Below are 14,467 nucleotides of genomic sequence, written 5' to 3'. Positions count from 1 at the left end.
TTAGTTCTCAGTTCTCATTAGCTTAAAAAGTCCTGGCTAGGCATGGGGGGCTATTAGACCTTTTATAAATGTACTTGGATTGAAATTGTCCCCGGCAGCGTTGTATTGATCTCTTGTCAATACCTCTAAAATGCAGCAGCTTCAGCGTTAAAAATACTCCCCTTCTGTCAAGATGTGCTCAGTTAATTGGTTTATTAATAAATGAAAAAAACATCACTTGTACAGAAAAGAGCAAGTCTAGCTTTGGAAAGCAAAGTCTCAATAACCAGTCACAGGCCTTTTTCGACATGAATACTCAGGGAAGCCTATATTCCTACCTGATGCCATCAGTTTCTTTGCATCTCTTGTACTGACCAAACTCCTTAGGTTTGTGTTAACAGCAGTACTTCAACGCTACAAAAAAACAGCTTACTGGTTATCTTTACACAAGTTGCCTGAGTACCAAGGAGGTAATTCCTTTATTGTCTCAATGATTTGTGAAGTTGCAATTTCAAGATCAGTTTAAGGATTAAATATGCTCTGGGGCAGTAGCTGACAGATATTTTGTTTAAATTACTATTCTGGAAATAAGAGCTCCTGACTAAGCACATACTTGATCTAAATGAATAGGGTATCATGTTTTGTGTTTATATACCATGCTACTTTCTAAATACCAGCTGCCAGTTTGCTGGAGACTGTAGCCTTCATGATGTTACTGCTCAGTGCAGCTTGAGCATCCCGTTTCACTGTGATGTTACTGGCTGCAAGTAGTTGGTGCATTCTGGAAATGCAATTGTCTATGTGCACTTTTAACTAAACCTTACAGTTTAGTATCTTGGTTCAGCATTTTGAATTACCTTGAAATTGAAATAGCTAATCCATGTGTTGTATTTGGGGAAGGAAATGCTTTCTCAATTTATATCAGTTTCCAATCTATTCCTGTTACTGTTAGGTGGGGGGTTTTTTTAATATTTTATTTTCAACATATTCAGAAGCTTTGTGCTCCACCTACTGGCTGATTATCTTTGATTGTTTAATAGAAACCCTTTAAATTATTCATCAGTGTTTTTGATAGAGAATGAAAAGCAGTCTAGTGTCAGAAACAGGAAAAAAAATGTTACCACTTGGTAAACGGAGGGGACAAAGTGATTAGAATGTTGTATTGCTTTCTACATCAGAATGGAACTGTGAAAAGTAGTGGTCACTGTAACTTTGTAGACCTGCAACGCAGCATTGCCATTCTGGTAACAGGCCACAGGATTGTGCTGAATTTGCAAGGCCTCAGGACAGATGCTTGCCAAGCTGGCTCTCTCTGAACTTTTCTTGACCTGCCTGCAGCTTTGTTTTGCTTGATTTAGCTGTAACAGCAGTTTCTCTAATTAACCAGGTGTCTGTGGCTAATTTATTTTGCCTTTGTTTATCTTTTTATGATATGACTGTAGTTTTCTATAGATAGCAGTAACAAGCAGTTATTCTATGTAAAGAATGAGATATTTATGACTTTAACATGGTGATGTAGTGTAGGGAAATACAGGCCTGCTACAGTAGCAGAGGCCTTGAGAACTGGAGGCTTAGAGGAGTGCAGACAGGGGATGATGAGAGATGGTGCACAGGCTTGGCACTGGAGACCCCAATGCACAGATAGTTGACTAAAGGAATGCAGACCTAGGCCTGACAAAGCTGGCTTTAGGGTAACAGAACGAAAGAGTAGTATGTAAGAAATGTAAAAGGCACCATGCATAGAATATTTGGAGGTACTGTGGAGCTGCAGACTAATGAAGAAAGAGCAAAGGTATAAAAGCATGTTAGCAAATATAAAAATGACTCCAAGCAGATCCTGAGGTGAGGAAGAAGAAAGCATTAACATGAACATCTTACTGTTCCTGGTGAAGGGACTTCAGATGCTAACAGCTCACCGCAACACCTCAGTACCACCAGAATGAAACTACCAGCCTTGGGACACAGAAGAGCAATGGAAGCATGAGCATCAGGGAAAGGGGTAGAAACTCAATGTGTGAATAACAGTTCAAACTGGTTTATCACTGTTATTGAGGCTTTGTTTGTATAGAAGTATTCTAACTGTATGTCGTGGTTTAAGCCCAGGCCGTAAATCAGAGCCACGAAGTCCACTTCCCCCCCCACCTTTCTTCCCTCTGCTCCTGGAGGGACGGGGAGGAGAATCAAAAGAATGCAACTCCCACGGGTTGAGATAAGAACAGTTTAATAACTAAGGTATAACACAAATCACTACTGCTACCACTAATAGTAATAATGATAAAGGAAATAACAAGCAAGAGAATACAACCGCTCACCAACTAGTACCTCGCCCCCACCCCGCAGTGTTCCAGCCCTTCCGGGCCACTCTCAGTTCTACATCCTGGGCATGACGTGCTGTGGTATGGAATACCTCTTTGGCTAGTTTGGGTCAGGTGTCCTGTCCCTGCTTCCTCCCAGCTTCTCCTCCTCCCTGGCAGAGCATGAGACTCACAAAGTCCTTGGTCAGTGTAAACATCGCTGTTATCAGCCCTGTTCCCAGGCTGAAAGTCAAAAACACAGTGCTGCAACAGCTACTAAGAAGGAGGAAAAATGACTGCTACTGCTGAACCCAGGACACTGTATTATTATTTTTCATTAACAATTGCATCTGGATTAATAATGATTAGACTCTCAAGGATTGAATTATGCTAACAAAAAAGTTCTTGGCTTTATATAATGTGTGCTTACTTTTTGCCTATAAACAAGATCTGAAGCACAACTGGTGGATAGAGCAGGCAGCCTTCCTGTAAACCTTCGGGCATTTTGGAGGACAGCCCTCAGTGAACCGTCACAACATTGTGTCAGTCCGTCCAAAGCCCTTACGGCAATTTAGGCCTCTCCTTTTGTGTTCAGCATACGATAATCAAAGAAGATGAGGGGACAGAATTCAAAACATGTGTTCCTATAGTTCTGGGAAGTATTTCATTTAAAATAAAAAACCTATGGGCAACATCTGCCAATCTTTTTAAGGATGTAAAGTGTGTTTCCTCTCTGTACATGAAGGGGGTTTTGAGTGTGACACTGCATTCTAGCCTTTTCGTGATGTTGCTGTAGTCATTAAGTATACAAATACTATCCCACCTCAGTTTTAAAATTACTGTGCACTGGTTTGCAAATGTGATATGGCAATGGATGAATAGTATCAACGCGGTACCAAAAGTTTCATTTTGTAGCATTCCATATGCACTGTATATATTCCTTTTTTTAATCATTATCCAAGGCAGTATTAAGCATTTAGTCCACCTGGGAATGCAGCATCCGTCACCTCACTGTGAAGATAATTTAATAAAATTAACCAGGAAATAGTTCCACCATCTAGTCATTCTGGTTTTAACATAAAAATACCTTCCACATAATGTCTGTATATGCGAAACTGCTAAATATTTTAAGTTTCTTATTCCAAATTCACTATAAGCATTTTGGCAGCAATTTCAAAAATTGCTGCACCACTGGGTTGTTTATAGTAGACAGAAAAACTGGGTTAAAAAAACACCGGTCAGGAAATTCTTCTGCTAACTCTCCATCTTAAATCCATGCGCTTTTGCCAATGTTACATCTGTGATGTGAACCTAAGCTGGTGACTTAAGGACTGCGGATGAACAAATATTTGCTTTAACTGTTTTTCTGTAAGATGTCAATGTGAATTTGTAAAATTATTTATTTTACATAATGCACCTGGGTGTCACAATTTACATTCTGTGAGGTCAAGAAGTTAATGATGCAGGCTTCACTGAATATCCTTAATGCATTTCCTTACATTTAAAATAAGATCTTTTTTCTCCTTCATGTCTTAATCCAAACCAAATAGAGATCATGATGAGCTGTGGTGAAAAAGATCTCTTGCATCAGCATTTGGACTTCCCCATATCCATCTGTATGGAACAAGAGGGGGGGGTTATGCCAGTTATTAAGAATGTGGAAGAGTGCAGCTAAGTCATACTCCAAAAGAATTTAAAAAATAAATAAAGACTATCAGAATTTACTCTTTCCTTTTTGGAGTTATACAATGGAATTACTCCAGGTGCAAAGTTGTCGAATTTTCCACATGTCTGGATTTAACAACCACAGTTCAACTAAAGGCCTTGTGGAGCTGCTTCTAGAAATATTAAGGGGATCAAGAAGAATGTGTTTGAAGTACTTACTAGGATAAGCAAGTCTGTTTCCTCTGTTGTGATTTGCCTGTTTCTTTAGTCAGGATAAAGATTTCTGTATCAGATTTTAACATGTCTGAAACACAGGAATACTGAAAGCTGACAATGAACTCCCATGCTACTTTTTCAGTTCTAACTTCTGGATTGTATGGACAATTAAAGTTCCATAGTTCTCCGCAGATTTTTCCTGGTTTTGGATAATTGCTTGTCTGGCTTCACCTTATGCTTCAAATAAAGCCATTCCTGCTTGCCAACAAACTGAAGTTTGCAAATTAAACTTGCAGTGTTGGGATCATGGTTTTTTTTGTTTCTCTTTGCAGAAGTCAGTTTTCTGTCTTAACCTTCATTATAGCTGTATAGTTTTAGAACTCCATCTGTAGAAAAGCTACCTAGAATTGTAGAAATTCATCTAGATTTTTGAATGTGTTTCTATTAAGTGCCATTTGCCATTTATTTGTTAAAATAAAACGTAAATTACTGCCTATATACAGCACAGGATTTACTTTCAGCAGTTCTTGTGATCCAAGACAATTGTGAGGAATCCTGCTGCTGGGATATCTGGAGCTTTCTGAGGGGAGTCTACTGCCATTTTGATTTCTGACCTTGGAGAACATTAATCCAGAGTGCTACATACATCAGCAAAAGCAGTGGATCCTTGCACATTTTGTCTCTCTTTTACTCTTAGCTTTTCATATGCTCCACCACTGTCTTTCTTGAGCTTCACACTGGTAGCACTGGAGGTGTAGTATTGAAGAAGGAAGATCAGATGTTACACAACTTCCAGTTTTCCCTTATGATACGGGAAGGAGTTTCAAGGTGCACTCATAATGATGGCAGGAAAGCAAGAATGTTGTCTTTGTGACTTAAGGTTTGAAAAGCTGCATGGAATCTGTTTAAAGTGCATTTCCACTTGGAAAAAAATTGTATATATATTTGTCTTCAGTTTCTACTAATGAAATGCAACAATTTGTCCATAAAATTGAGAAATCTCAAGTCATTAGTTTCAGTATGTTTTGACAACCATGCGCATATGAATTTTCAAAACAGTGAAAGTTCCTTATGTCTCTCTCTGCTATACTTTGGCTTCCAAGTGGATTAAAGTGGATATTCCTGTAAAAGTGTGTACTGGGGAATTAGTTGGCAGTTTTCCTAATTTTTACTGTTGTGCAATTATGACCTTTTGACTTTCTAAAATAAAAAGTACCTATTTCAGATTAGTTTTCTGTTTGTTTTCACAGGTCAGCACTTTGAAGGGATATTAGGGAGGTTCAAATTGAATATTTCAGTTTGAACTCTTTCCCTGAAAAGTGAAGGGAAGAATAATTAAACTAGCTTGAGTTAAAGAGAAGCTCTGTTAAGTAGCAGCTTTGCTCCATTAAGCAGAAAGATCTGTGGAGCAACCGCAAGTGATTAAAGTTATGGGAAGGTATCTTATTGTGATGAGAGAAATAGCGTATGTGTAAACATTACTACCTTTCTTTCCACTAGTGCTGGCTAGGAGTGGTACCCTGTGTAGTGTAGTAGTGATCTGTCAAATCACATTTCTTACACACAGACACCTTTAAAAATGGGAAGCTCCCAGTTGTAGTGATCCTTGCATGGCAGGCTTTAGAATTTGAACTCAAAGATACGACTTTTACAGTATTACTGTATTTAGAATAGAATGTTTCCAGGGATGGGGCATCTACCACCTCTCTGGGAAACATGTTCCAGTGCTTCACCACCCTCATTGTAAAAAATATATTCCTTATAGCTAGACTAAATCTCCCCTCTTTCAGTTTAAAACCATCATTTAAATGTGACTTACCTATGTAGTCACTGTGCCAACAAATTTACTGGGTATATTTTGCTCAAGGAGCTTGTTCAAGTTTCTCAGTAGGAATGAAACTTCCACATAGCAATGATCACCACATAGGTAATGGTTGTTGGTTTGGATTAGAGCCTGCTTTGCTTTCCAGCCAGTAGGACACTTTTAACATAGTTGGTACTCATAACTTATTCTGTCATAGTTTCACATTGCTGTTTTATTCTATTTTGTGCTACTAACCTGATGTCTTTCAGGAAGCTTCTCAACAACTAGAAGCTGATACTAAGTCTTACATATTTATAGATAAAAGCTGTAGTTCCTTTGTGTTATTTCTGAATAACAGCTTTTAAATTGTTACTGTTTCCTCAACAGTGTAGGCACAGAACATTTGCTGTTCACTTTCCTATTGATCTGACCGCTGTTATACATTTACATGGTAATGTAGAAAGTCACATTGGTGACAAGAACTAGTCGAGTCTGCATGTTAATTCACATATAAGAAAAAAATGAATTCTAGTTAAGGCTAAAAAAATAAAAATATTATGGTGTGTCTCGTCTTCACCACCCACTGTCCCGTTTATGTCCAAACATAAAAATCCAGTTCTCCTGAAGTTTATAGCATTTAATTTATGGACAAGCAAGGTTTTTTACTAAAATTGTGAATTGGTAAGTAAGAAAGTTACTACTATTTTGGTAACTGTAATTTGAAAACATAGGGATCATCTACTTTTGCTTCTTAAATACAGAGCCTTTGAAGAAAGACAGAAGCAAGCGGAAGAGAAAGAACAAAGATTTAGACAACGAGTTCTGCAGCAGAGGAAAATTAAACTTCAGGAAGCAACTGATAAGTTCCAGCGTGCTCATCTGCCTTTTCCTCAGCACAAGCAAATAGGTTTGTAAATTAAAATTTAACCATTATTCATAATATAATTGTTTTTTGTATTAATAGAATATAATTGAGGCAAACAGAACTTCACTCTAATTGAATTCATATAAGAACAATTTAACTGTCAAGAAGTTCAGATCTGATACATACGACAAAATTGGGTAGAAGGAATTAAAACAAAGCAATATTTTTTTTTCCTGAATATTGTATTGTGAGGTATTTCATTATATTCCAGTACAGTAAGTACATCACCTCCTTGCGATATTGTGGCTTCCTGGGTTTTTCCCCACTTCTTTCACTGCAGTGTGCTCACTGCTTACAATACCATGCTTTCACAGCTGGGTGTGAGGTGTTACAAGGTCCCTGAAAGTTACTAGGGTAGTATAATGATCTGCTCTTTGAACCTCCAAATGTGAAATAATCTAGAATGTGCATTTTGTTTATCATTAAATAAAAGCAGTCCTAGCATATATTTACTGTGTTACATAACTTCTGCTGAATTAGCTTCTTAAGTTGCTCTCTTGCTGCTGGGAAGTAATGATCACTTCAACTCTATTCCTGCTTTCTTGGAATCAGTACAGATTGGCAGGAGGTTTGAACAGCATCAGCCAAGTCTGATTTCCAGTCAACTTTCCAGTGTTGAAACTCTTAAGATATGGTATATTACTTAGGTATTCTTTAACAGATTTACTCTCCCAACTGCAGTTGCGCCAACTGTGAGGTAATGTCTCTGAATTCAAGATCAAATGTCAGATTAAAATTACAAAACATCACTGGTTTAGGGCTTCTTCATAGCTCTACTGACAGCCCAGACTGTGTAGCAATATAATGAATCACAATTTCTTTTCCTGGGTTTCCTTTATAGCAACTCTGCCACTTTCTACCCTACTTCTATTTACTTGGACGAGGCAACACCTTGTGCCTGTCTGGACTCTTTCTCCACTAGTTTGATTATTAAGTTACAATTTGGCCTCTATAAAGTATCTGCAAGCCATAACTTTGGCTTAGTCCATGAGCAGATCTTGATGTAAAAACAAAGTCAGTGTTGGGGTTTCTAACCTCCTACTTTTTCAACAGTGCAGTCTAAAAATGAATAGCAAACCTGTTGAATACATGTGTTACTGTAAACACTGAAATAAACTGGGGTTTTGCTTAAGAGGAACAAGAGTTGCTTTAGCATAGCTAAATGATGCTAAACCATTCAATTTATTGTAACAGTCTGAATTTAGGCTTCCAAACTGCAGAAACTTAACCAAACCATTTATGGTAAAATATTCTGATTTTTAAACTATTTTTTCCATTGTGTTTTTCACTCTAATCCCACTAGTCCAGACAAAAGCAGCATTTCAGTTAGAAGAAGCTCTTGAACAGATTGAAGGATCAGTTTTAACACCAGGACTATGCTTGCCCAGCAGAAACAAAACCAACTTCAGGTAAGCATTTCTGTTTACTCTAATGATCAAAGGAAGTAAATTGCTTAGTGCGTTCAATAAACAGCAGACAATTACTCTTTAAGGAGTTGTAGGCCATTTCTCTTGTGGCAAAGAAAGCATTTCTGTGAACTGTTCCAATGAAGCATTATGAAACATCCTTGAGTTATTTGTATCCGTTTGGTAAAACAACGGAGGAGATGACACAAACCTTTTCCCTTCAATGGAATTCTGGGAATAGTCAGGCTGACCTAGTCCCCATTTAGTTATAGTCCAACTCAGATTGCCATGGTTATCAAGCCATCTGCTGTTCTATGAATTATGAAGTATTTTGTCTAGATTATTTCTTATTCTCATCCAGATTTTTTCCTTGACATTCAAGGATAGTTTAGTTTGTATATTCATGCCATGATCTTATCTTTTTTCCAGCTGTCATTCCTTTAAATTTCTCATCCTCTCTGTATATCTTGAGCACCCTGAAAACAATTCAGCCTGCAATTTCATTTCGTATCACATACAATTTGTATTGTAGTCTTTCCAGTCTACCCAAGAACTTTTTCTTTTCATTCATAGTTTATCTATCTGGTGTATTTGATACTCGTTCCTGATTATTCCCTTCATAATCTCTAATTTTTTTAGCATTTCAGTTCAGGGTTTTATTTTTGTTGTTGCTGCTTTTGTTATTACTGTTAATCGAATTATTGTCTGCATGCTGTAAATTGAGCAGATGTTCAGAATAGAGATAAACTCTGTCTAAAAGGAGTCTCCCTACTTCAGTGTGACCTTCATTGTGATGTTAATATTCAGTTTGGTTACATACCTACTGCTGATTAATACATATGCAGGTGATAAACAGGGCAATCGAGAAAATATTCTATAGGTCTTAGAGCTAAATGCTCATGCTATCTGCCAGTCACATACATAGGAGGATTGCAACCGTAAAACCAACCAACCCTCTCCCCCAAAAAAATTTACCTTCTAAGTATAAGTTGAAATTATGGCCAAAAAAAAAAAAAAATCAGATATTTCTGAACCCTGTCTCAGGATTCCTGATCATTTGTCCCGTTTCACTAATAGCTTGATTAAGGAGAGCACCTCAGTGCCTCTTCCCCTTGCCTTTATCATTTGTTTCTTTAGTTTTCATCTTTCTTCAAACTGCTGCTTGTGCCTCAGGGTCTCACATTTTTCCCTCAGGACCTCTTCAAATGACATACCATTTTTCACAGTATAACATTGCTGTCAATTTGTATTCTTTTTAAAATTCACTATCCTATAATAATGAATGTTCTTTCCCTGATTTTCATTTTTATAACTCGATTTCCTAAGGAAATTAAATGTATGTGTTTATATTCTTTTACACTTTGTGTTCCCCTGTAAACAAATCTGAAAGACAGCTAAGAATCTTAAGCATAATTATATTTCTACAAGTTTGAAATTGGCAATTGAGCAAGGAAGAAAGCATGAAAAAGGTTTAAAAGTTGAGTCTGCATGGAGCTACTGGCAGGTCACAAGGCAGTTAGTGTGGGTAAGTCAGCATATGAATATCTTGAAATCTGCTACAGTGCTGCCTTTTTCCCAGCTGGTTAGCTAGGAGACTTTAGTAGGAGCCGTATGGGGTGGGTGCAGGATGATGTAAGAAATATTGGAGGTATGGCAAATAGAGTTATTGCAGTACAGGCTTCTGTGTAGGTGCAAGGTATATAAATAACATGAAATAAACCTTTGCTTATACTAATACTAACAATTTGTCTTCCTTCCTTGCCACAGAAAATACTCTGTGTTTTTTGTCTGCGTCTCACACAATCCCTTACTAAGCACTGAGATTCAAACTGAACACATGTCATGTAGGCTAGATTCTTCTGATCTGTTACAGAAGATGTTATTGCAGTGTTGTTCTTTTTAGTGTTGATCTGGGAGCCATAGTTTGTGTGCATCATAGAAGTGGCATTTCTGTGTTTTCAGACGTGGTTTGAAAAGCTGTGCAAAATTCTCTTAGAGGGCAAATAAATTTCTTGCAATACAGTACAGAAAAGTAAGCTTTGATACAGAAGAACATTTTGAAAAGGTTCTCAAAGGTGGAGGTTCTTCAAAACTCAACAGTTCTGAGCTGTAAAGCTTTAAAAATGCCTTAGAATCCCTTTAGTTGGAAATTTTGTGTCAACTAATAATTAACTCAGACGAGGTAGTAGATCCCTTTCTGTGTTTCTGTCTCTTCTTAAACTTCTATAGAGACTCAACCCAAATACCTTGCATCATCTTTAGAATTTACACTCCATCAGAAATAGAATATATAGCGTTCATTGGCAGTCCCCTTTTAAAGGAAGAAATTAATACTGTATGAAGTATTCAAGATAAATATGGCTAGAGATGCAACTGGATATAGGTGAATTTTATAAAGTTCTAGAGTTCTCAATGTCTATGTTTAAAAAGTTGTAAAGAATTAAATTAGGCAATGGAGACATATTACCTCCTCTTTGAGAAGGTAAAAAAAATCCAGAAACACCTAATGAGCAAGAGAATCATAGAATCATAGAATCAACTAAGTTGTAAAAAACCTGTAAGATCAAGTCCAACCATTACCCCAGGACTGCCAATACTATATATATGTAAGAACTGTATGTCAGAAATGCATCCTGGGAATGTCGAAAAGCATCTTCATATTGAATGGACAATAAGGTTTAGTTTGTTACTCAAAATCCAGTGATTGTTGAGGCAAAGTATCATTTTAAATATTGGACCTGATCAACCTGGTAAAATAAAAACTGAATCTCTCCTTGTTGGTAAAGGAATAACCATTTTACAAGTAACTTCACTGGAGGTTTATACCCATAATCTGTTTCCAAGATCTTTTCTCCTGCCACTATTTGTAGTAATTGTGAAGTACAACAAATACTTGATCCTAAACCAGCGAGACATAGGCTTGGCTTTCTACTCAATTGTAAGGGTTAATGGTTCTACTGAACAGATATCAGAACTCAAAGCATGGTTCTGATGGGAGGTTTCTGTAAGTGCCACTTTGGGTATGCCAGACTAAGGGCATTTAGGGCCCTGGAACCAGGTTGGAGCCAAAAGCCAGGATCCTTCGCTAAACTGTTCCACCTAGTAAGTCAAGCATAGCTGGCAACCTGTTAATCATTATACTTCCAGAAGTCTAACACTTGATCTACCTTTGAGCTGTTGTGTTTCGGTGTGGGGGTTATTTTCGCTTTTCTTAAGGCCTACCTTTCTTACTGGTTAAAGCTACTTTGTCATTCTTGATATCTACCTAGGTCTTGCTGCTTCTTTTCCAAAGCTTGTTCCTGTTGTTCCTGTTCCTAGTGATCTTACCCAGCCTCATTCCAGTTCTGTCTGCTTTTTATTCTTTAATATATCTTGTTACACACTTCCTGTCTTCCTAGTCACATTTTTTCTTGTCATTTGGCTTCACATGCTTCTTGGGTACTTTGATTTCTGGGTGTCAACCAGACCTATGGTTCTTGCCAGTTCTCATCCTATGGTTTCCTCTATCTGACTTACCAGGCCAGGCTCACCCTGACCACAGTACCCAGCTGCACCAGCTACTCCAAAGATATTTTTTTTCAGGTAGTAAGTATAAATTCCTGAATGTACCCCTTTACTGACATTACCTGGCATCAGTACATTTGGGCTCTCTAGATACTACAAAGCTTTCTTGCTATTTGAAGAAAGGGAATATCTGACAGCATCAGTATATAGCTATGCTCTATATAAACCAAACTTATGGAAAAATAAAGGCCATTTTGCTTGTTTAAAAAAGAAAAAAAACCACACCACCACACACATACACACACCAAAAAAAAAAAAAAAAGGCACCAAAAAACAAAACAAGCAAAAAAAAAAAAAAAAGGCCAAAAAGCCCTACAAAAAAACAAACACTCTGTGTTCCATTTCTGTAAATGACCAAACTGTTGGCTGACATTTTCCGGATTAATTCAGCCTGAGGCAGTCACCCAACAACCCAATCAGAAAAGTCTGACTATTTATAAATAGCAGAAGAAAAGGTTTAAAATTGAAAGTGTTGGACAGTTTTAGCACCACCTGTAGTTAGGTATAGTATATCTGTCCTTCACTTTCCAGGCATTTATTGATGATGTGTACTTTTGGACAGGGACATGTTTAACAGTGTACAGTTGATGCATAGAAATAAGCCAAAGTAATAAGTTATTTGCTTGCATCAAGAACTGCAGATGACACTTCATCCTCATCAGCATCTAGAAACGGTTTTTGCCATCAGAAGCAGATTTCAGCAATGGTTGGCTGGGATAAAACAATACAAGAGAGCAGTAGAACAAACATGGATAGTAACCAACTTCTCTTCCAGAAAAATCTGAAAGAAATGCAACAGCTCCTTGAAAAACAACATCTCAGCGATGTGGAGGTATGATATTTCCATGTGACTCATTACATGCTGCTTCTTAAATGTAGTCAAAAGTGTCTTAAATGTGATAAAAATGGAACATCTGTTAAGCACTGTTTACCAAGCAGACAGCACCTGAGAGCACACTATACTGTGCCAGTAGATTATATATAGTAAAAGTATGCATATTTTTCAGTAAGAAATCAGAGATCTTTAAAAATATTTACAAGACTGTTATCACAAAATCTTCAGATATCTGTCATGTTTTTCTTTCTGTGAATTTAAGATTTGTATGTCATAATTCTTGGCTCTGAAGTATCTAGCCATTAGTCTATCACAGGAATCTTGTGCTAGCTCCAGAGTTAAATTGGCAGCTTGCAATTCACATTGCTTTGCTGATTGCTACAGTTCAGCACAAAGTGCTATGGTAGTATAATTATTATATAAATGTTGGGGGGGTTGTTTCTTTTTTCCCAGTGTTCGGTGAATTCTTAGGAATTGACTTCAATTCTCTTGAAATCATTTTTTGTCATCTTTGAAATAAATGCAAGTGTTCTAGCAACAAGCACATTAACTTTCTGCCTGAATAATTTTTTGACCGAAAACCAGTTTCAAAAGTCACTTTAGAAACACAATGAAAATCAAGAAAAACTCGTTTCCAAAGTGATTTCTTATGACTGCACTTTTAAGTGTAATTTTAGGTCTGTCCATGTTTTCTTTGATTTTGGAGATACTGTCTTCAATATTACATTTTTTTTGAAAGAAGAGGGCATAGTTTTTGACCCATTCTTTTATTTCTGTAATATTATCTACTGGTGTGTGGACTTGTGGGGTCTGAAATGAGCTTGACCCTATGAATCACCATCCCTTTATGCTAGTGACGGCTAGAGGCATGGGATCATTGGTGGCAACAGACCAAGGGCTTTTCCTTTTAATACCTATGCATGGATAACTCTTGAAAGACTGTATACAGTTCAGATATATTTTGAGTTCTTTGATATTGATGTTTACAGGCATATTCATCTCTGTCTTTATACCTACTTTGTTCTGATGGGTATTCATAAGAATCTTGAGCAGCAGATGGCTAACACAGAAAATCTCACTCAGCTGGAGTAAATTTCCAGAAGGTTCAGAAGACAGAAAGTACACTTTGTAATGAATTTATAGAATGGAGCTGATAAACCTGGATTCTAGATAACCACTTTCAAAGAAAATATAAAAAGGTCTAAGCTTTTATATTTTGTGCATTTTATTTGTATGGTGTTTGCAAATTCCTCCTTAAATGATCATGCTGAATTTGGCAGTACCTGCATTAGGACATCTTAAGAATTGAAGAAAAAAAATCTCTTTGAGAAAAATGTAAAGAAAAGATTCTTTGTAATGCATTGTAAGACAACTATATTGTAGTGTATTTTATCAAACACAATCGTCACATTCAAATAGAATTCTAGAATCATAGAATCAACTAGACTGGAAAAGACCTTTAAGATTATCAGATCCAACCATTACTGCAGTACTGCCAAGACCACTACGAAACCATATCACTGAGGACCTCATCTCAAGGTTTTTGAACGCTTCCAGGAATGGTGATTCCACCACTTCTCTGGGCAGCCAGTTCCAATGCCTGATCACCCTCTCTGTGAAAAAATTTTTCCTAGTATCCAATCTAAACCTCCCCTGGTGCAGCTTGAGGCTGCTACTTCTTGTCCTATCACTTGTTACTTGGGAGAAAAGACCAGCCACATCCTCTCTCCATCCTCCTTTCGGGTACTTGTAGAGAGCGTTAAGGTCCTCCCGAGCCTA

At 37.3% G+C, this 14,467-nt stretch overlaps 1 protein-coding gene across 1 annotated transcript in view; it reads left to right on the top strand.

Moving 5' to 3' along the window:
* The window catches only part of CEP126 (centrosomal protein 126), a gene marked incomplete at both ends in the record, with an annotated part of 42,269 nt that overhangs the window by 3,745 nt on the left and 24,057 nt on the right, over positions 1 to 14,467 (top strand). The window contains 3 exon segments of the mRNA XM_080613568.1: positions 6,720 to 6,865; positions 8,187 to 8,292; positions 12,487 to 12,685. Of these exon segments, the coding sequence (XP_080469694.1) occupies positions 6,720 to 6,865; positions 8,187 to 8,292; positions 12,487 to 12,685 (451 nt within the window).

Source organism: Psittacula echo (assembly GCF_963264785.1).
Source record: "Psittacula echo genome assembly, chromosome: 3".
NCBI lineage: Eukaryota > Metazoa > Chordata > Aves > Psittaciformes > Psittacidae > Psittacula > Psittacula echo.
This window is presented reverse-complemented; position numbering and strand designations above follow the sequence as displayed.